This window comes from Callithrix jacchus, chromosome 19 (assembly GCF_049354715.1).
Source record: "Callithrix jacchus isolate 240 chromosome 19, calJac240_pri, whole genome shotgun sequence".
Taxonomy (NCBI): domain Eukaryota; kingdom Metazoa; phylum Chordata; class Mammalia; order Primates; family Cebidae; genus Callithrix; species Callithrix jacchus.
Window position 1 is genome coordinate 52034478 of NC_133520.1, and position 21765 is coordinate 52056242.

At 49.1% G+C, this 21765-nt stretch overlaps 1 protein-coding gene across 8 annotated transcripts in view; it reads left to right on the top strand.

The window, feature by feature from the left end:
* PCNX2 (pecanex 2) overlaps positions 1–21765 on the top strand; it is a 309710-nt gene that overhangs the window by 286021 nt on the left and 1924 nt on the right. For 4 of the 8 annotated variants that reach the window (XM_035280793.3, XM_035280799.3, XM_035280795.3 and 1 more), the window contains 5 exons: positions 6430–6589; positions 7241–7471; positions 8464–8738; positions 9404–9591; positions 20655–21103. In XM_035280793.3, the coding sequence (XP_035136684.3) occupies positions 6430–6589; positions 7241–7471; positions 8464–8738; positions 9404–9591; positions 20655–21103 (1303 nt within the window). The remainder of the gene's footprint in view (positions 1–6429; positions 6590–7240; positions 7472–8463; positions 8739–9403; positions 9592–20654; positions 21104–21765) is intronic. The other 4 variants (XM_035280794.3, XM_078357311.1, XM_035280796.3 and 1 more) reach the window with 1 other exon arrangement.

The window sequence follows — 21765 nt, forward strand, 5'->3', positions numbered from 1 at the left end:
GTGGGTTTTCTCCTGGTTTTCTTCAGCGTGGCATAAAATACTGAGTATTTGTTCCCACTCATCTTATTATTTATCAACTTTTTCTGGCCCATTTCTTCTCATATGAAAGCGTTGTAATAATTACATCATGCGTCCATGAGAATGAGAGGAACCTACGGAATGGAAAGCACGTAGTAACCCACAAGTCACTATACGAATGTAGGGTGTCCCCAGGTGCAGTGGCTCACGCCTGTAATCCTAGCACTTCGGGAGGCTGAGGTGGGCAGACTGCCTGAGCTCAGGAGTTCAAGACCAGCCTGGGCAACATAGTGAAACCCTGTCTCTACTAAAATACAAAAAATTAGCTGGGCATGGGGCATGTGCCTGTAATCCCAGCTACTCAGAGGCTGAGCCAGGAGAATTGCTTGAACCTGGGAGTCAGAAGTTGCAGTGAGCTGAGATTGCACCACCGCACTCAAGCCTGGGGTACAGAGCAAGACTCCGTCTCTACAAAAATAAAAAAGAAATCAATGTAAGGTGTCTCCTTCTGTTTCACTTTCAGTTGCCCAGAGATGGTGCTACTCATCTAGAACATTGTGGTGTTTTTTGACTGTGTGTGTGTGTGTGTGTGTGTGTGTGTGTGTGTGTGTGTTTCAAGAGAACAGGGCATCTCTATGTTGCCCAAGCCAAAGGACAACATTAGTACAACAAAGTACAACTTACTTGAACTCCCCACATTAGCCTTCTGCATAGCTGAAACTACAGGCATGTTATATTTCGTTATTTTTGTTTGGGGAACTGCAGCAGGAGAGTGTGATCAGGAGCATGGGATTGACTGTGAAGCTAGCGTGTGGTTACGGGGTTCCACAGCGAGGAGTAAGGCACACATGAAGAGAGCTTGCCGCAGTCCCCAAGGTGGAGATGCAGTCCGAGCCTGGGACAGTGGCTTAGGTAGATGGGCATACACACACTCTCTGAGTATTTCTATTACTAATCAGTAAACACAGGAAACCCAGCCTGCAAATCACACGTAATTGTTTACATATGTTCTACAAGCATTTCATTATGGCAATGCACAGCAGCAGACGGCGCTTCACGATGCTAATCTGTATACAACATAGTATGTACAGGCCTGTTGGGAAATTAACTAAAATTAACCAATCAATCTTTATGCTGGGGATCCCGTGAGTCCTGCAGAAACTACCCCCACATTAAAGCTGTTTCTCTCTGAATCCTAAGGTTCATTAAGACTTGATTCAAGATAAGGACCCCATTGTCCAATACATGAAGCCCTTCTCCTCCAGTGCTATTCTGTCTTTCTGAAAGAGCAGAGTTTCTCAGCAATAGCACAATAGACATTTTGAGCTATATGGTTCTTTGTGGTGGGGGCCGTCCTGGGCAAGGTGGAAATGGCCCCAGCCTCCAGCTAGAGAACAGCTACTTCCAGGAAGACTGTAAACAACTGTGCTTCGCACTGAGGCTCCAGCCTCCCCTCTACACGGACCACCGCCAGCTATGTCATTTCATAGGCAGATGAAGCTGGGTGAGGAATCAGAAGGACAGCAAGCGATGGAGTCATTCTGTGCTGAGTAACGCAGTGATACATCCTACGTCACATACTCCAGCTTTCTCCAGTTAAGAAGGACATGTACTCAAGTGTTAGCTCCTCATCTGAAAGCGTGACATTTTTCTAGGGCTGTTTTAATTTATTACAGTATTTAGCATATCCATGGTGCCATGGAAGTTGGTGCCAGGTTATCTCAGTGCCATAGTCTTTGGTATTCAATGTATGGACATGCTCCCCTAACACATGTTTACACATGTGCCAGCTTTCTTCAGGGCCCTGCCCGCGCTCTCTGCCCCTATGTAATCCCACACCATTGACTTCCCAGCTGACTGACTATGATGGGATGACCTGCTTCATTTACATCCTCCCTCCGCAGGGGTGGGAGTGGGGGCTGTTTTAGTTCCCAGGAAGGCCAACCTTGAATGACTCAGATGCAACACTATTTCCCAGTAATAAAAGCCCAGCTCCAGCTGTTGGCCTGAGGGTGGGAGCCTGTCATTTCTCAACAGAGCCTTAAAAAGATGTAGCCCTGTGAAGCTCCAAAACAGAAATGTGCTGCAGGTGTCCTGCAGACCTCTGCTGTCCCCCATCCGCGCTTGGCTTGTCACAGCTCACCGCCTTCCCCATCTTCATTCACTCCAGGGAAAAAAGCCAGGTAATGAAACACCTTCCTTTTAGGATGCCTTGATCTCTAAGGTGCTGGGGAAAATGTCCCCAATCTGGTGGAGTTCTAACTCAGACTTTGTTTTCTACATTGAGAACCATTTCAATAATAGAAAAGCATGAAGCACCACAATGTGTCATTTTCTCCGAAAATAGAAATGACAGAGAAAATGTCCATTGTTGGTGGCCTTGGATGGAACTCAAGCCTCTTAGAGAGGCTCCTGTGGAGGCTGCCTTCCTCCTGCTGGTAAGTGAGGGTTGACGGCTGCCAGGCACATGCAGCTAGGCAAACACTAGGCTGAGGCCTGCAATTCCTGGCTCTTCTCTTTTGTCTGCGGATGTTGCTGTGGGTATCTGGGTGTTCATCTTCCTTCTCCACTGTCCCCATCTCTACATCTGGAGAAAGCTTTTTCCCTTGTTTATGCAAGGCCATTCTGAGCAAGTATCACTCCCCTCGGAATCCTTTCCTGAATAAATGCCACCCATTTCTCAGGAGTCCGAGCTCTCATTTTAGCACTTAGCTCCTGTCTGATGCTGAGAACATTTCCAAATGTTTTCCACTGGGACCAGGTAGTGCTTATTACTCATGTTTCGAAGCCCCCCTCTCGGCATCAGCCTCTTTGCAGCCTGCCTCTGCTGTTGTAAAACAGCCCTCCTGGTGCCACCTAGGCAGTTGCTAAAGCTCACAGCCTCAGGAAGCTTTAGATAGCTTCTTGGATCCCTTTCTGGAAGGTTCCAGGGCCCTCTAGGCCACAGCACTCCGAACCCCACCTGACCAGCCCCTGGCTGCTCCCGTTTCCCACAGTCTGCTCTGACACCGTGAAGCCCCAGCGGCCTCCTTCTCAAGAGAGTCCTAGAAATTAATGATAGTGGTACATTTCACATTGAAATGCTAAAATAGCAATCAGTGGAACTATTTCCCTGATGTGCAGGTCTAAAGCGCTGTGTTGAATCAGAAGCCCTGCTTCAATTCATAAGTTTTTAAGCCAACTCATTAAATCCTTAGGAGCAGCAGTCCTCAGAGACTCCCTTCACACACATGCCCTGCTCATCCTGTCCCAGGCCGGCCCTGTCAGGGATGCTGGTTCTTGTACCTGCCTCGTAACTACCTCTCAGGGATGTGAGAGGCAGCTGCGATAGAGAATATGTATAGAAAGAAAACAAAGGAAAGAAAGGAGAGACTGTTCTCCCTCTCCTCAGAATGCAGGATGAGTCACTTTCCCAAAGGTACACCCCAGGTTCATCCCAAATTTAAAGGCCGCAGGCTCTGGGAGATTTCCCTTGGATGATACCACTATTCTCCATCTTGGCAGTGCTCAGTGACGTGTGGGAAATGGAAGAGAGGCAGGAAAAACCTAGAAATGTGAACATCCGGATAATCTTGAAAGATCCTTTAAAATATACATATATATATATGTATATGTGTGTGTGTAGAACTATAAATTTTATATAATTGAGTGTTGGCCAACTATGAAAGACAATGAAATTGAATTCTTTTTTTGGTAAATTGTACTTTAAGTTCTGGGATACATGTGCAGAATATGCAGATTTGCTACTTAGGTATACACGTGCCATGGTGGTTTGCAGCACCCATCAGCTCGTCATCTACATTAGGTATTTCTCGTAATGCTATCCCTCTCCTATGTCTCACTTCCTGACAGGCCCTGGTGTGTGATATTCCTGTCCCTGTGTCCATGTGTTCTCATTGATCAACTCTCACTTATGAGTGAGAACATGCAGTGTCTGGTTTTCTGTTCCTGTGTTAGTTTGCTGAGAATGATGGTTTCCAGCTTCATCCATGTCCCTGCAAAGGACATGAACTCATCCATTTTTTTGGCTGCATAGTACTCCGTGGTGTGTATGTGCCACATTTTCTTTATCCACTCTATCACTGATGGGCATTTGGATTGTTTTCAAGTTTTTGCTGTTGTAAGTAGTGCTGCAGTAAACATACGTGTGCATGTGTCTTCATAGTAGAATGATTTATAATACTTTGGGTATATACCCAGTAATGGGATTGCTGGGTCAAATGGTATTTCTGGTTCTAGATCCTTGAGGAATCGCCACACTGTCTTCCACAATGGTTGAACTAATTTACATTCCCACCAACAGTGTAAAAGCGTTCCTATTTCTCCACATCCTCTCCAGCATCTGTTGTTTCCTGACTTTTTAATAATCGCCATTCTACTGGTGTGAGATGGTATCTCAGTGTAATTTTGATTTGCATTTCTCTAATGACCAGTGATGAGAGCTTTTTTTCATGTTTGTTGGCCACATAAATGTCTTCCTTTGAGAAGTGTCTGTTCATATCCTTCACCCACTTTTTGATGGGGGGGCGGTTTCTTGTAAATTTAAGTTCCTTATAGATTCTAGATATTAGCCTTTTGTTAGATGGATAGATTGCAAAAATTTTCTCCCATTCTATAGGTTGCCTGTTCACTCTGATGATAGCTTCTTTTGCTGTGCAGAAGCTCTTTTGTTTAATTAGATTCTATCTGTCAATTTTGGCTTTTGTTGCCATTGCTTTTGATATTTTAGTTATGAAGTCTTTGCCCATGCCTGTGTCCTGAATGGTATTGCCTAGGTTTTCTTCTAGGGTTTTTAAGGTTTTAGGTCTTACATTTAAGTCTTTAATTAATCTTGAGTTAATTTTTGTATAAGGTGTAAGGAAGTAGCCCAGTTTCAGTTTTCTGCATATGGCTAGCCAGTTTTCCCAACACCATTTATTAAATAGGGAATCCTTCCCCCATTGCTTGTTTGTGTCAGGTTTGTCAAAGATCAGATGGTTGTAGATGTGTGGTGTGATTTCTGAGGCCTCTGTTCTGTTCCATTGGTCTATATATCTGTTTTGGTACCAGTACCATGCTGTTTTGTTTACTGTAGCCTTGTAGCATAGTTTGAAGTCAGGTAGAGTGATGCCTCCAGCTTTGTTCTTTTTGCTTAGGATTGTCTTGGCTATACAGGCTCTTTTTCGGTTCCATATGAACTTTAAAGTAGTTTTTTTCTAATTCTATGAAGAAAGTCAACAGTAGCTTGGTGGGGATAGCATTGAATCTGTAAATTACTTTGAGCAGTATGGCCATTTTCACGATATTGACTTTTCCTATCCATGAGCATGGAATGTTCTTCCATTTGTTTGTGTACTCTCTTATTTCCTTGAGCAGTGGTTTGTAGTTCTCCTTGAAGATGTCCTTTACCTCCCTTGAAGTTGTATTCTTCTGTATTTTATTCTCTTTGTAGCAATTGTGAGTGGGAGTTCACTCATGATTTGGCTCTCTGTCTATTATTGGTGTATATGAATGCTTGTGATTTTTGCACATTGACTTTGTATCCTGAGACTTTGCTGAAATTGCTTAATCTTTCATTTTAAGCCTTTTCTGCCTCTTATCCCAGCACTTTGGGAGGCCAAGGCAGGTGGATCACAAGGCCAAGATATCAAGACCATCCTGGTTAACATGTTGAAACCCCATCTCTACTAAAAATACGAAAAATTAGCTGGACATGGTGGCGTGTGCCTGTAATCCCAGCTACTCAGGAGGCTGAGGCGGGAGAATTGCCTGAACCCAGGAGGCGGAGGTTGTGGTGAGCCGAGATCGCGCCATTGCACTCCAGCCTGGGTAACGAGAGCGAAACTCCGTCTCAAATAAAAAAAAAAAAAAGGAAAATCCATGTTCTCTGAGAACCAAAGTGATCCATTTGATGTTTCATTTACTTTTATTTCCTCTCTTAATATTGTGGTTGAATCCAACTTTCCTTAGAAATAACATAGTCCCAAAATGATACACAGAAATACAAAGAAGAATAGTAAAGACCCCTGTGTTATTCCACAGTTAGCATCATCATCTCTGGAGAGCTGATAGTCTCTGGGGGATGATTGGGGTAGATGAACCTGTGTTTTGGCACTCTAACTTTCAGTGGACACAAAAGACCAGTTCTGACCTGGAATTCTAGTGTCACATTCAGTGATCCAGTACTTCGGTGGCTCTTAAAATGGTTAAAGACATCTCGCATGCCATGACAATAAACAGTAGCACTTATGAGAGCCCAAACATGAGCTGTAGGGGCAGGCATTTGGTGTACTGGGGTGAGTCCCATTATCTTCCTTTTCTTGCTAGATCAGCCTAAATATTAAGATACTTCTTGGGCGAATTGGAGGCTGAAACCTTTCTCACAATGACGGGATTCTGAACATTCATTCAGTGTGAATTAATAGCAGTTAGGACTTTGTCTTGCAGCCTGGATTCTTTCCTATATGGCCTCCATGCCCTCTTCAAAGGTGACTTCAGAGTAACAGCACGTGATGAGTGGGTATTTGCTGACATGGACCTACTGCATAAAGTTGTTGCTCCAGCTATCAGGATGTCCCTGAAACTTCACCAGGTAAAAATCTATTTTTTAAAAAAAGTATCACTCACTTACTCGGGAGGCTAAGGTGGGAGGATTGCTTGAGCCCAGGAGTTTGAGGCTGTATTGAGCTCTTATTGGACCACTGTGCTCCAACCTGGGTGACAGAGCAAGACCCTGTATCTTGGGGGGAAAAAGTATCAGCCTGAAACTTTAGGGAAAAAAATGGCCTTTGAAAACTATGGTCTCTTTTCTCTGCACAGCACTGTAATTGGGTTTGTTACTTAGGTAACTAGGCATTGAGGCCGTCTAGATGTTCTTGATGTTGGCCACTGGTGATTTGCCCTCAGGAGCTGCCAGGAGGTGGTGATATTCCACTAGAAAGAAAGACAGGTATTGTGCAGAGTCAATGATGTAGCAAAAATGCCCAAGCTGTATCTAAAACTATCTAAAAGTCAGAGTAACCTAAGCCATGAAGCTCTATTCTAGGCACATTCCATGGCTTAGGGCAATGAGATAAAGACATGTCCTCTGTGCCAAGCTCAGGATTTGGAAAAAGGACAGGAGAGAGGTAGATGAGGAAAAGGCTTAGCTTTGGAGGTCACTGGCCAGTTGCCACCTGCACGCTTCCTGGGGGTGAGGTCCTCTGGTCCTTGCCCAGTCCACACCCACACTTCTTCCCACCAGGACCAGTTCACTTGCCCCGACGAGTATGAAGACCCAGTGGTCCTCTACGAGGCCATCCAGTCCTTTGAGAAGAAGGTGGTCATCTGCCACGAGGGTGACCCGGCCTGGCGGGGTGCAGTGCTGTCCAACAAGGAGGAGCTCCTCACCCTGCGGCATGTGGTAGATGAGGGCGCCGATGAGTACAAGGTCCTCATGCTCCACAGAAGCTTCCTGAGCTTCAAGGTGATCAAGGTATGGCAGCCGCATTCTCTGGGTCTCCCATTAGCTCACGTCTCTCTACCTGAGAAGAAACAGAATGGTGATGGGCACTGACACAGGAGTCCCTGTGCCAGCCCCTGTGCCAGAGGAATGGTCTGGGAGGAGCGCTGGCTGGCAAATGGAGCAGGGCATTGGTACCAGGCTGGGCACTATGTTCCCCTGGCAGGATCAGTCTCTACCTCACAGAGCCAGCACACAGGCACAGACTTTGCCAAGAAGACCCACTAGACACACATGGAGGTGAGAGTCAGCATATCGCTTATTTGCAAAGACTTTAATTCTCTAGAATCCACACCTTTCTCCCATAACCCACTTCTGGATCCAAAGGCTTTGCTCCCAATGGCTCCTCTTTTCATATAGTTTCAAATCACTGAGAGAAAACAAAAATGACTTTCTTTGCATTTTCTCTCAGTTTCCCCATGAAGATGGCATCATATCTGTTTTGCAGGACGGCTCTTCTGGCTTGACTGTGAAAAGAGCTTTACACCAACGTTTTATAGTCACAGATACTCAGTCCCAGAGTCCTCTCACCACAGTTAAAAACCAGTAGACTGGGGCTGGGCATGAGCACTTTGGGAGGCTAATCTCAGCACTTTGGGAGGCTGAAGCAGGTGGATCATCTGAGGTCAGGGGTTCAAGACCAGCCTGATCAACATAGAGAAACCCATCTCTACTAAAAATGCAAAATTGGCTGGGCATGGTGGTGCATGCCTGTAATCCCAGCTACTCAGAGGCTGAGGCAGGAGAATTGTTTGAACCTGGCAGAGGTTGCAGTGAGTTGAGATCATGCCATAGCTCTCCAGCCTGGGCAACAAAAGCAAAACTCTGACACACACACACACGCACACACACACACACACACACAGAGAGAGAGAGAGAGAGAGAGAGAGAGAGAGACAGAGAGAGAGAGAGACTAGAAAACACAGGCCATCTGCCTTCCTTCCTGTTCGCTCTCTGACCTGCAGGTTAACAAAGAATGTGTCCGAGGACTTTGGGCCGGGCAGCAGCAGGAGCTCATATTCCTTCGTAACCGCAATCCAGAGCGTGGCAGCATCCAGAACAATAAGCAGGTCCTGCGGAATCTGATTAACTCTTCCTGCGATCAGCCTTTGGGGTACCCTATGTATGTCTCCCCATTAACCACATCCTACCTAGGGACCCACAGGCAGCTGAAGAACGTCTGGGGTGGACCCATCACTTTGGACAGAATTAGGACCTGGTTCTGGACCAAGTGGGTAAGGTAAGTTTTTACAACAAAGGCCTCTATCCAGATGCTGGGGGAGGGCATGTGGGATGCAGGGAGCTCTGTACCTCTGGTTCAAATTTCACTGTCAACTACCATTTTCTCATATGATTAAAACTGCTACTCCCAAGTGGCATGGAACAGATCATTTGTTTCAGCAAGCAGTCTCAGATTATGAATCTATGGGAAATCTCATATGGATGAGAATCTCTTCCCCCACATTTGCACAAGCTGAGAATCTGCTTGAGCTCTTGCCGGGCTGCCAAGGTTATGAGTCTTTAGCAGTAACTGTTCCACATCTGTTAGCAAGAACCGGAAGAACATCCCCAACACATACTTCTCATTCAATAAGTCTTACCTGGGTGTAGTGATCAGTTGGAATGAATTCTAAGTTTTGCCCGAAGACAGAGCTCCTTATCAGGCCCTGGTGCTAAGGGTTCTTATGAAAGGTTGAGACTGAGTCCATTCCTCCTGGTGCAGTCTGTTTATTTATTAGATGCTGAGGTTTGGGAACAACAGCCCCTCTCCCCACCAGCATCCCAGATGTGCTGCTCACCTGGAGCATGGTCTTCGATCCTGATTTAGGCAAGGCCATGGTGGGGTGTTTAGGGGTATTAGAAATGTATTGGTGAGAATCCTCAACGGACTTCTCCCTCCCACAGAATGCGGAAGGATTGCAATGCCCGCCAGCACAGTGGCGGCAACATTGAAGATGTGGATGGAGGAGGGGTCCCGACGACAGGTGGCAACAATGCCCCGGGTGGTGGCAGCCAGGAGAGCAGCGCAGAACATCCCAGAAAAAGTGGCTTCCAGCACGGGGTGTCATCCTGTGAAGGGACACAGAGAACAGGTGGGTGCAGTGGAGGCCTCTGAACTACTGATAAAGTCCTATTTGGTCCCAGTGACCAATGCCCTGAGTTCTGATGTTGTTCTAACCTCTGAAAGCACCTTCTTGCATGGAGACAATAGATGCCAGAAATTTGCAGACTCTTGTAAGTTCTGCTCAGAAAAACAACTCTCCATCTGTTAGATTCAGCTTTTACCATTTATCCATCTGTCCATGACCTTGGCCAGCCATTCATCTGTCTGCCTCTCCAGGGGTTGCTCCATTCCACTCCATCTCTCACTCTCTGACCGTTTGCTGGTGTGCCTTCTGTGTCTGGCCGTGTTGTAGCTACTAACCCATATAGTGTCTGCCTCCTCTGCAGGTGTTGTGGGGCACACAGACAAGCCTTCTGCCTTCCCCCTCCTGCTTCTCACTGATTCTCACTTTCCTTCACTTACACTCAACATTTCAGAGCAGAAGAAAAGAGGGGAAGAAGGGTGCCCACAGACAGGAACCCGGGAGGTGGCTGCAGCCAAGCCTGACTGAGTCTGAAGTTTAAAATCATGCTTAAACTAATACACAAATAGTTATGCTCAGCCAGATGGATGAAGTTCCAAAACTCCACTGGTGGTCTGCGCTGGGGAAGGGGTGGCTGGACTAGAAAAGGAGATCCTGAGGGGTGGCAGAGGATGCACATCCTGGGAACGTGAGAGAGACAGACGCTCTGCCCGGCTCCTGCTGGTCCTTGGCTTTGCCCTCTGAAGCATGTCAGTGGTTTCACCTTTTGGGCTCAGTTCTTCCTGACCATCCAGAAGCGTTTAATAAGCACCTCTGTGCATGCTGCTTCTGTTAGCTCTGCACCAAACCATCCAGAAGCGTTTAATAAGCACCTCTGTGCATGCTGCTTCTGTTAGCTCTGCACCAAATGAGCCAGGAGTTACAGTCCCTGACTCCTGGGAGTGTCAGAGCAAAGAACTGAACAGACAGTAGGATTATGCAAACATGGGCAAGATATATGAGCGAGTGAGAGGCTAGATGTGTAAACCAAAATGTATCTGAGACAGCTTTCAATTAATTTAGAGGTTTATTTTGCCAAGGTTAAAGATGTGCCCAGGAAAAAGAGACACGAGCAACAGAGCCAACTGCGGCTACTTTTTCCAAAGACGGTCTGGGACTTAGGCATTTAAAGGCGAAAGAATGGGCAATAGGGGAAAAAAGCAGGGGTTGGGGGTAGGTGAATGGGGCATTTTGCAACCACTGAGACCAGCCTTTGAGCCTTTGATCGACCTTCGCTGAATCTACATTTTATATATGTGAAAAGAGTGGGTAGAAAAATAGTCAATTGTACGTTCTCCTCCAGCTCTGCAAATGTGCATTTTTAGATAAAGTAAACATAGAATTGAAAGAGTCATGTATGCCTTTGTCCCAGGTAAGCAGATGGGGGACTCCTAGTCCTGTCTTTGTCCTGCATTTGTGAAGATAAGCTGTTAATTGACATTGTCGGGGTGAAACTAAACAGAACTGTTTTAGAGTAAAGATCTTGGGGCCCACAGGAATTTCTTTGCAGGCAAATTATGAGGGAGGCAGTTTTGCGTGTCTCAGTTTCCAGGCTTGGCTTTTTCCTTTGGCATATGAGTTTGGGGAGGTTTTATTTTCCTTTCACAGATGCTAGATAGGTAGATAGAGACTGATTGATAAAGGACAGAAAGGAAGGTAGGTAGGTAGATAGATAGGTTAATAGACAATAATTGGTATCAGCTGCTCAGAATAAAGAAAAAAGATCCCCCCACCCCACCCCACCCACCCATGCTGTTTACTCTGAAGCCCTGCAGGATGCCTGCTGGAGGCCTCCTGTGCAGCTCCCAGGCCTCTCATGTCCCTTTGTTTAGTTAACTTTTCTTATCGCATGAAAAATGTGATTCAAGATCACAGGAGTGGCTTTCTAAATGGGGGAAAATGCAAGGTAGCTTCCAAACGGTGAAATATCTAAGCGTCTGTCATTTGCCAGTACTTCCAGGTAACCTCTGTGAACCAGAAAAAGGCCGGAGTCAGGGGGGTTTGGCGGAGGGTGGGCAAGGTCAGAGACAGGGGTCAGAGGTAGGGGTTACAGAGTCACTTCAAACCTGGTTTCTTGAAGCTTGGCAGAAAAGAAATTGGAGACCAGGTGCAGTGGCGCACGCCCGTAAACCCAGCACTTTAGGAGATCAAGGTGGGAGGATCACTTGAGGTCAGGAGTTCAAGACCTGCCTGGGCAACATGGTGAAACCCTGTCTCTACTAAAAATACAAAACAAAACAAATAGCCAGGCATGGTGGTGGGCACTTGTAATCCCAGCTACTTGGGAGTCTGAAGCAGGAGAACTGCTTGAACGCAGGAGCTGGAGTCGCAGTGAGCTGAAATCAGGCCGCAGCACTCTAGCCTGGGAGGCAGAGCATGATTCCATCTCAAAAAAAGAAATTGGAAACACCTTCTTCCCTTTCTTCCTAGTAAAACAGCACCTGCAACTGGCCTTGCCTGGAAGAGCTGGTGTTCCTTCCCCTCCCTGAGTCCAGACACCTTAGGCAGGGTCGCTGTACTGACAAGATTACAGACAATCACAGCTATCCCTTTTGTGGAAGAGGTTGGAGCAGGATCTTTTCTTTGTTTAGTTGGATTTTTAACTTAAAATTTAATAATCAAACTATACAATCAGCGTATCAGCATAGTTTAAAGCTCAAACAGGACTTCCTAGATTAAAACAAAAATCATGGGCTCCCCCTTCACCCCCCAGCGACACTCCTGATCCCCAGAGGTTACTGCTTCCAGCTCTTGCAGCTGTTTTGTATGTCTTGGGCATCTACCTCCACATATTTAAATGACATGCTTACTCTGGAGCAGGATTCTCTAAGGCCCAAACCAGCTGTTAATTTTTCATGAATGCTTCTTAAAACTGCTCCTGCCAAGGCCACCCCTGGCTTTCTACATTTTACAAGTAAAGGAGCGAGCATGCCTGGTAAAATACCCGACACCCCACATCCCTTAGCTGAACCTGCAGCCTGAGTTTGTCCCAGGCTCTGAGACCAGTTGTTGTCATGCTAGGGGGATGGAGGGTTGGGAGATTCATGAAGCTCTGGGCCAAGCAATGGCTGCTTTGAACTCACCCGCCTTGCTGCCACCTGCTCTTTCCGTGCCCCCAGGTGTATTCACAGCATCCTTGCTGCAGGTGATTATATTTGATACAGTAACAGTTCTCAGGTGCTACTCTACCAACACCATCCTGAGTACTTTCATGAGCAAATTTACTGGGTCTTTACCATGGCATCTTAGAGGTGCAGGTGCTTTCACCCTCCTCATCTTGCAGATGAGGAAACTGATGTATTAGTCCATTTTCACACTGCTATAAATATACTATCTGAGACTGGGTAATTTATAAAGAAAGGAGGTTTAACTGACTCACAGTTCTGCATGGCTGGGGAGACCTCAGGAAACTTACAATTATGGTGGAAGGTGAAGGGGAAGCAAGGCACATCTTACACGGTGGCAGGAGAGAGCAAGAGTGAGGAAGTGCCACACTTTAAAACCACCAGCTCTCATGAGAACTCACTCGCTATCACGAGAATAGCCTGGGGGAACCACCCCAACGATCCAATCACCTCACACTAGGTTCCTCCCTGGACACATGGGGATTACATTTAGAGAAGAGATTTGGGTGGGGTCACAGAGCTAAAACACATTATTCTGCCTCTAGTCCTTCCCAGATCTCATGTCCTTTCACATTTCAAAACCAACCATGCCTTCCCAATCATCCCCCAAAGTTAACTCATTCCAACATTAACTCAAAAGTCAAAGTCCAAAGTCTCATTTGAGGCAAGGCAAGTCCCTTCCACCTATGAGCCTGTAAAATCAAAAACAAGTTAGTTACTTCAAAGATACCATAGGGGTACAAGCATTGGGTAAATGTTCCCATTCCAACTGGAAGGAATTGGTGAAAGCAAAGAGGCCACAGGCCCCATGCAAGTCCAAAATCCAGCTGGGCAGTCATTAAATCTTAAAGCTCCAAAATCTTCTTTGATGCCATGTCTCCCATCCAGGTCACACTGATGTAAGAGGTGGGCTTCCAATGCCTCGAGCAGCTCTGCGCCTGTGACTCTGCAGGGTACAGTCCCTGTGGCTGCTTTCACGGCATGGGATTGAGTGTTTGCGGCTTTTCCAGGAGCACAGTACAAGCTGTTGGTGTATCTACCTTTCTGGGGTCTGGAGGATGGTGGCCCTTTTCTCACAGCTCCACCAGGCAGTACCCCAGTGAGACTCTGGGGGCTCCAACCCCACCTTTCCCTTCCACACCACCCCTAGCAGAGGTTCTCCATGAGAGCTCTGCCCCTGCAGCAGACTTTTGCCTGGACATCAAGCATTTCCATACATCCTCTGAAACCCAAGCAGAGGTTCCTAAAGTTCCACTCTTGTCTTCTGTGCACCCTCAGGGCCTATACCACATGGAACCAGCAAAGGCTTGGAGCTTGCACCCTCTGAAGCAATGGCCCAAGCTGTACCTTGGCCCCTTTTAGCCACACTGGAGTTGGATTGGGACAGGGGAGATGGAACAAGGCCTGCCACCCCCTCCCAACTTCAAAGAAGAAAAAATCCTCTCTCGGTATCCATCTCTCTTGCTATCTTTTTCTCTGGTCTTTTGTGCAGCTCTGACAACTCACAGAATTGTAAATCTCCACAAAGCAAATTACAGGATTGTATTCAAACTTACACCAGTTCACATTGTTCTTCTGTTGAATGATGGCTTCAGCTCAGAATATACCTGTTAGTCTGCTGGGGCTGCCATAACAAAGTGCCGTGGCTCTGGTGGCTTCAACAGCAGGAGCCCACTGTCTGTCAGCTCTGGAAGCTGAAAGTCTGAGAGGCAGGTGTGGGCAGGCTTGGCTCCTCCTGAGGGCTGGAGGGGAATGGGCTCCAGCACCCTTCCCTAGCTTGCAGTGGTTTACTGGCCATCTTCAGCACCCCCCGGCCTGGAGGAGCATCCCTGAGCTCCGGCTTCATCTTCACATCGTGTTCTCCCTAGGTGCTTGTCTGCATCCACACGTCCCCTTTTCATAAGGACGCTGGTCATCTTAGACTCAGGGCCCATTCTACTCCAGTATGACCTCATCTTCACTAATGACATTTACAACAACCTGATTCCAAGTAAGGCCCCACCCTGAGGTCCTAGAGGATAGGGCTTTAACAGTGGAATCTTGGGAGGGAACACCATTCAGCCCAGAAAACCCACACATGCCCCACACACACCATTCCCTTGCAGGCTGGGCCCTATCTGACCTGCTGTCTCTCTGATGCCTTCTCTCAGCCCCCTCCTGCGGGCCTGCATCCCCAGCACACAGCCCCTTGCTGTCCCTCACCAGTGTCCAGCGTTCTCCCCCTCAGGGCCCCGCAGCTGCTGCTTCCTCTGTCTCAAATGTGCCTCTCCCAGGCTTGCAACTCCTTCGCTCACCCATGCAGCCTCCCATCAAATCGCAGCTTATCCAAGAGACCCCCGCCAGCCTTCTGCACGGTACTCCCCTCCTCCTGCCCCACTTTCTACTCCCTCCAATCACTGCCTCTTGCACGTCCCTTGTATGTGCTCAGAATTCCCCATGAGCTGCTCACTGCCCGGCACCTGGGACGGTGTAGCCCACAGTGGACACTCAGCTGGGGAGCCCTGACTTCTGCAGAGCCTGCAACAGGAGCACATATGAAGACCACAGCACCCTATTCCCTGCTCTTCCTACATCCTGCCAGGTGAGGGGCTGCTGGAGTGCACAGGAGCCACCTCATTCACATGCCCCTCTGGGGGTGCACACGCCTGCAAGTAGGCCCAAGGTCCACCCTAGAAGCAGACCCTGAGGAAGAGGCCTGTGCAGGCCCCAAATTGGGGCAGGGAATTCTGGAGTCCTGGGGTCCCAGCATATGGCCAGGCAGCAGTGTGTGGGACCTGGCTGACATGCTCCTGTCATCACAGCTTCCTGGCCCTGGGGGGACAGAGATGGCTGCAGGGGGCACCAAGGGAGACCTCTAAGGTGCTGGGCTGGGTGGCTGCTTAGGTAAGCATGGTCCTGGGCTCAGCAGACAAGGATTGAATGAATGAGTGGATGGTTACCTCTCCTGGCCTCAGCCACTTACACTACAACTTCCCTACAGGGTGAGGTTGCAAGGCCCTCAGGTCTCAGACTTCCAGCTATAGCCAGGTTCTATCACAGCCAAGAGCAGTGGAGCCCAGAGCTGCTGATCCTGTTGGCTCTCCTGAAATGTGCATTATGTCCTTGGTGCCCCAATCCCCCTGCCAGAATCCCTCCAGGATGTGACTCAACTATCTGGAAGGCTTCTCCAGGAGACCCAAGACTGAAGGCTCCTGGTGATGCTTGGTGATAGGGCTCTGAAAAGGGGGGCATTAAAGACAGCTGACAGGCTGAGGGGAGGACCGCACTCATGGTCCCCTTCAGGGTGCTCCCTCACCCTTAGAGCAGCCAGGCTCGAGGATCTTCAGATGCAGCTGAGATCCTCGAGCAGTCCCTATGAGGAAGATAAGCACTGCAGGGCAGTTGCCTGTCCAGACCATTTGGACTAGAGTCCCTGAGGGGGCCCCTTGAGCTATGGGAAGGTGCCAGGCATGAGGCCCAGTGGGGCAGATGTCAGGGGACAGCCCTGCTGCCTGCCCTCCCACCCTGCCACCCTGCAGCCCTGCCGGAGCTGCCCAGACATCTCCACACTCAGCCTCTGCCATGGCAGCTGCCTTCACTGAGGGCTCCTGGGCAAGTCCTGTAAAGCTCATGAGGAACCCCAAGGCCTGCAACATAAGCAAAATGGCCACTCTGGGGAGGTGACCGGGGACAGGGCTGGAGTCCAAACTCGAATTCGAAAGGGGGGAAGGTATATGCATATTTGCTTCACGCTAGCATCTGGGGCCCCAGGAAAGCCTCGGGCAGCAGGAATTCTAGAGACACCCTGAGCATAGCAGGATCTCCTGGAAAAAATCTAGAGAGGTCCAAAATAGGCATGGGAAAGGGATAACTTGCCTACCCCACACTCTTTCTCCTTCTTGTCCCCTGGAAAATGTAAATGTCACCTTCGTTCTACTCCCACTGTATTGGAAGCTGCAGTGGGGCACTTGCCAGCTTCCACTGTGGTTCACAACACTTGCTGCCTCCCCATGGGCGGTAGAAGGTCAGGAGCCACTGTCCTATCTCCATGTCCCTTGGTGGTTAGCAACTCGCCCCACACATAGACTCCTGGGCCTCAGGTTGGAGCCCTTGGCCTTGGAAAAGGAAGTTACGGGCAGGTGTGAACGCCCTGAGGGCTCCCACACCATGGCACCCTTGGCACTTGATGAACAACAGATGCTAGAAGATGCCCGCGGCATAAATGAGAGAGGAGCTGCACCCACAGGCTTGCCTCCTGCACCTGACCATGCCCCTGATTCTGACCTCCTTCATGGATGCAGATGGTGTGGGCATGTTGGTCTCCAGCCCTGACTGGGACTGGGAGCACAGAGCTTTCATTCACTTTAAGACACTGCACCTGAGACCCAGTGTGCAGGAGGCCCCTGGGGTTCCCAGGAGAGCAAGCCCAAGAAGGAGGCTGCCACTGTGGGAGGGGTGGCTCTGCCTGGCTGGGCCACCTCTGCCTGGGACACTTTAGGGAAACTACCTACCTTCCATTCCCAGCAGGCCATCATTCCCTTTGGGGATGTGAGGATAACTGGATTTGATTTCAGTCTCTGGCCTCCTTCTCACCCTCCTCCCAGTTACGTAAAACAACCACGCCCATCAAAGCTGAGCCACACAGCTCCCAGAAAGGAAGCCAGAGACCTGGTTGGCCAATGCAGGGGCATTAGAGGCCATTCTCCAGCTACAGGGAGGACACTCCTGATCCCGGGTCTTCGTACTTGACCTGGAACAAAGGAAAAATCAGCTTCCAATTTTCCGAACCTTTAGCTTGCCCTCCAGTCTACATGGAGGCCCCTTGGGCCCATTGACAGGTGCTTGCCTATGGGTCTCAACCTCTAGTCAAGGCATTGATTAATTTTTTGAAATGCTTCTAATTGCCAAGTTTAAGAAACACCGTACCCACCCTGAACTTTCTGGGACTCACTGGATTTCTAATCAGGCTTTTGGCATCAGGTCAGTTTTTCAGGTTTTTCTCGTGTATCCTTTACTTACATGTTAGTGTGCTGGGTGCTGAGCTTATAGAAGTGATACAGGGGTCCTTTGCTGCAGAAAGGGCACAGGGTGGAGAGCACTGTGCATCAGACAGTGACAACACAGTGTGCTGAGTGCCACTCAAGAGGTGGTTGGGGGCTCTCAGAGTGGAGGACCTGCCTCTCTGGAAAGGGCACAACAGAGACCCTTAGCCAAGTGGCAACGGGTGAGCAGTTTTGAAGGGCGAATTTGAACCAAATTCTAACAAGGGTCTTGTTTCACTCACCAGGTCACCAAGACTCAACTCCCATAACTGGGGACCAACTGCCCCACCCTTCCTTGGTCCCTGCCTCAGTTCTGGCCGGGTATCCCAATCCTGAGCCCTTGCTAATTCAGAGGACTGGGGTCCCTCCTGCCTGAGACCCCACAAGCAGAACTCCTCTCCCCAGGCTGGCCACACTGTGCATCTGCTGCTGTTGGTGCACACAGCACTTTGCACCCAGCTGACAGGCGCCACTTTGCCAGCCTCATCTAGGGCCTGACAACCTGCAACCGTCTTGCTGAGGTAAAAAGTGTATCATTGCTGGAAGGGGAGTTGGCCGAGCAGTGGAGGCTGGTGACCTACTTACTGATAGCAGTTAGGAATTCATAACTAATCCGAATCCCAGATTGGAGAGGGAGGCTGTGTCCTCATATTCCTAAGGAGCTGCACCAGCACCTTTCAGAGAATATCAAAGACAAAGGTATTAAGTGCCACGATAATAAACCAAGGAAGGTGATTTATATATAAGCTATTTCCATTTGGGTTCTAGGGAGGTTTTCCCTAGAAACATTCATAACTTGGTAATACAGTAATTTGCAAAATAAGTTAAATTGTAAAATAATGATCCTGTGTAGCACAATGCATTTAGCATGGTTTGCTTACTTAGTGCTGTTCCATTTGCAAAATTAATTTTTAAAAAAAAAGCAATGAGAAAATCAGAAGCAATGAAGTTGTGTGGCAGGGGAGGGAGTCTTGGTCTTGCACAGACTATAGCAGGCCATTTCCCTTTGACACACAGTGGGTTATTTGTCCCTCTGTTCCTGGAATTCTCTGGGAAGTTCCCCACCAAGTATGGGTGGTCTTCTGTTGAGCATCACAATCACTGACTTGTGGATGAATGTGGACTATTTTTGGACAGTGATCTGCTTTTACGATATAAATCACAAACAGACGTCCGGCCTTGCCAGACGCTGAATAAACTAACAAATCACCATCCCTGTTTTTCATTCTGATTCGTCAGGGTCCCTTTCCTCCTTTTTTCTCTGTAAGAGCAACATATTCAACTACCCAGCCGGGACCCTTCAGGCAGGCCCAGATGCACCCCTCCTGCGGCAGAGGTGGATGGGCCCTGTGCCAGGGGCTGAGCACACTCCTCCCAGGGAGGGCAGCCCCATCCTGTGGAAGCCCACAGCACTGTGGGGTGAGCACTCCATACTCTCAGCACACAGCAGGAGAAAGTGAGATGGGAGCACCAGTGCCCTCTGCAAATGGGCACTCAACCATCACAGCCTCCAAAACTGGCATCGTGGTCAACATGAGGCAGAAAGGCCCCTTCAGCCTAGGCCACAGTGGGGTGGGGTGAGGCTGGAAGAACCCTGGAATCCCCATTGTCACATTTATCGCTAATGAATTGCCTCTCACATGTGTCAGTTCTGGGTTCTCCTGTAGGCAGCCATACCTGCTTCAGAATCACCAGATGCACAATGAATAACTTGGGCATTTGGGGTGAGGTGGAACACAAGGTAATGCATTGGGCGTCCTTTCAGATCCTTATGCCTCAGCCCCCTCTATTTGACTTAATGCCTAATTGTAGCAGCTGCAGGAGACATACATCCCCATGAGGCCATTGGTAGAACTGTGACATCACTAGCTATTCCCATCAAAATAATATTTCAAAATTAGCCCCTCGTGATCATGGATGCTCAGGTTAACACAGTGTTCTAGCCAGCACATTTTTTTTAGGCTGCTTAGACTGCAGTGCTGACCAACACACCACACAGGTGGATCAGGCACAGAAGATCCCGTGAAGCTGGCCTGCTTCCAGAAGCATGGACAGAACCACATCTTTGGGGGTAGTCCAGTCCCTTTTGTCAAAAATGGCCTTGTCTAGACAACTTTCAGCTCATGATTTCCAGACTCTGCTGCGGAGAGGGGCAATATCAGTGACACCCAGTCATCCAGCGGCTCCAACATCGTGATGGGCCCCTTGCCCAGGGCTGCCAGCCAGGCTGGGGTGGCAGGGCCCCTGAGGGGTGAGGCAGTGGGTAAAGGGGCTGGGTGAGAAAAGCATGGGAACTGAGGCCCAGGCCTGGCCATTAGCCTGTGGGCCTGTAAGGAAAGGCTGTCCTGGAAAACAGAGCCCATGGCATGAGCTTCAGCTCTCCTCGCCTTCCTTCTTTCTTCATGGCAAATAAAAATCACAGAACCCTGCATGTTTTCCTTTATCGCTGCTGATCAGATGAGCATAGGAACCACAGCCCTGAGCCAGGATCACATTTGGGTTTACTTCATGAGGCCAAGTTCCACTGCTCTCGTCTTCCTGGTTTGTCTGGACCAAGTGGCTTCTAGGGACGAGGGACTTTTCGGTGCTAGAACCAGGAATGTCTTGGCAAACTGGGCAGATCTGTCACCCTGGCTGCAGCTTCTCACACTGTGTCCCCAACCCTAGCCCCCATCCTTGGGTGCCCTTCAGTTCTCAGGACCTGGAGTTGGCCTGAGGGAGCGGGTGAGGCAGTGATCAAGCTTCTAGCTCTTGTCCCAGCCTTGCAGATGGTACCCTGAGGAAGGTTCCCTGGGCCCAGGCAGAGCAGGCCACCTGCTTCACCACACAGGCATCGATGTTCATGACCCCCCGTTACAACTCTATGTTCTGTTTTCTTTTAAAGGTAGGAGGAAAGGCAGGAGCCAGTCTGTGCAGGCCCACTCAGTGCTAAGCCAAAGGCCGCCCATGCTGAGCTCATCTGGCCCTAACTTAGAGAGCCGCCAGCCATTCCTCCAGACGTCCACCTCTGTGCACGAGCTGGCCCAGAGGCTCTCGGGCAGCCGGCTCTCCCTGCACACCTCGGCCACGTCCCTGCACTCTCAGCCCCCACCCGTCACCACCACAGGTCACCTGAGCGTCCGCGAGCGGGCCGAGGCCCTCATCAGGTCCAGCCTGGGCTCCTCCACCAGCTCCACCCTGAGCTTCCTCTTCGGCAAGAGGAGCTTTTCCAGCGCACTCGTCATTTCTGGACTCTCTGCTGCGGAGGGGGGCAATACCAGTGACACCCAGTCATCCAGCAGCGTCAATATCGTGATGGGCCCCTCGGCCAGGGCTGCCAGCCAGGCCACTCGGGTAAGGGGCTGGGCAGGGCTCCCCAGGATGAGCTTGGGTGGTGGCATGGGCTTCTGGCCTGAGCGTGGTGCCCATCCTTCTGCCTGCAGAACCCCATCCCCTCCTCTATGGGGCTCCCACAATGGCAAAGGACAGTGATTAGACACAAAGTGGCTTAGCTGCTCTAGGAAGCAGACAAGATACACAGCACACGTCCTGTAAATGATAATACCCAGGCAGGCACTGAAAAGAGTCGCCAGATGCAGAGGTTCAGTAGAACTGAGGCCACCAGCCCTGCACCTGGGAGTGAGGGGGAATGCTCTCCATTCATCCATACGGTGGGACTCTTTTCACACGATTTCTGGCTTGAGGGAGAGGAAAGGGTAGCTTTCAATGCTGGAGTTAGATCATCGTCTCTCAGCCAAGATTTAACTTTAAAGCTGCTGAGACAGCCCACTGCTTCTAGGTATTTCAATACTAGACAAGGAGAGTTTTAAGGACGTCACCCAAATAAGCTGTTACTTGTCCAGAATTCCAAGGCAGCTGACATGAAATGAATTCTTCAGCTTCATCAGCGAGAAAAAGGTAAATACCCGGCAGTTCTATGTAACCAGTAGATGGGGAAGATCGATGGTGTCAAGGCAAAACTGGGTCCGATTTGGAGATTTCCCCCACTCCTTTTG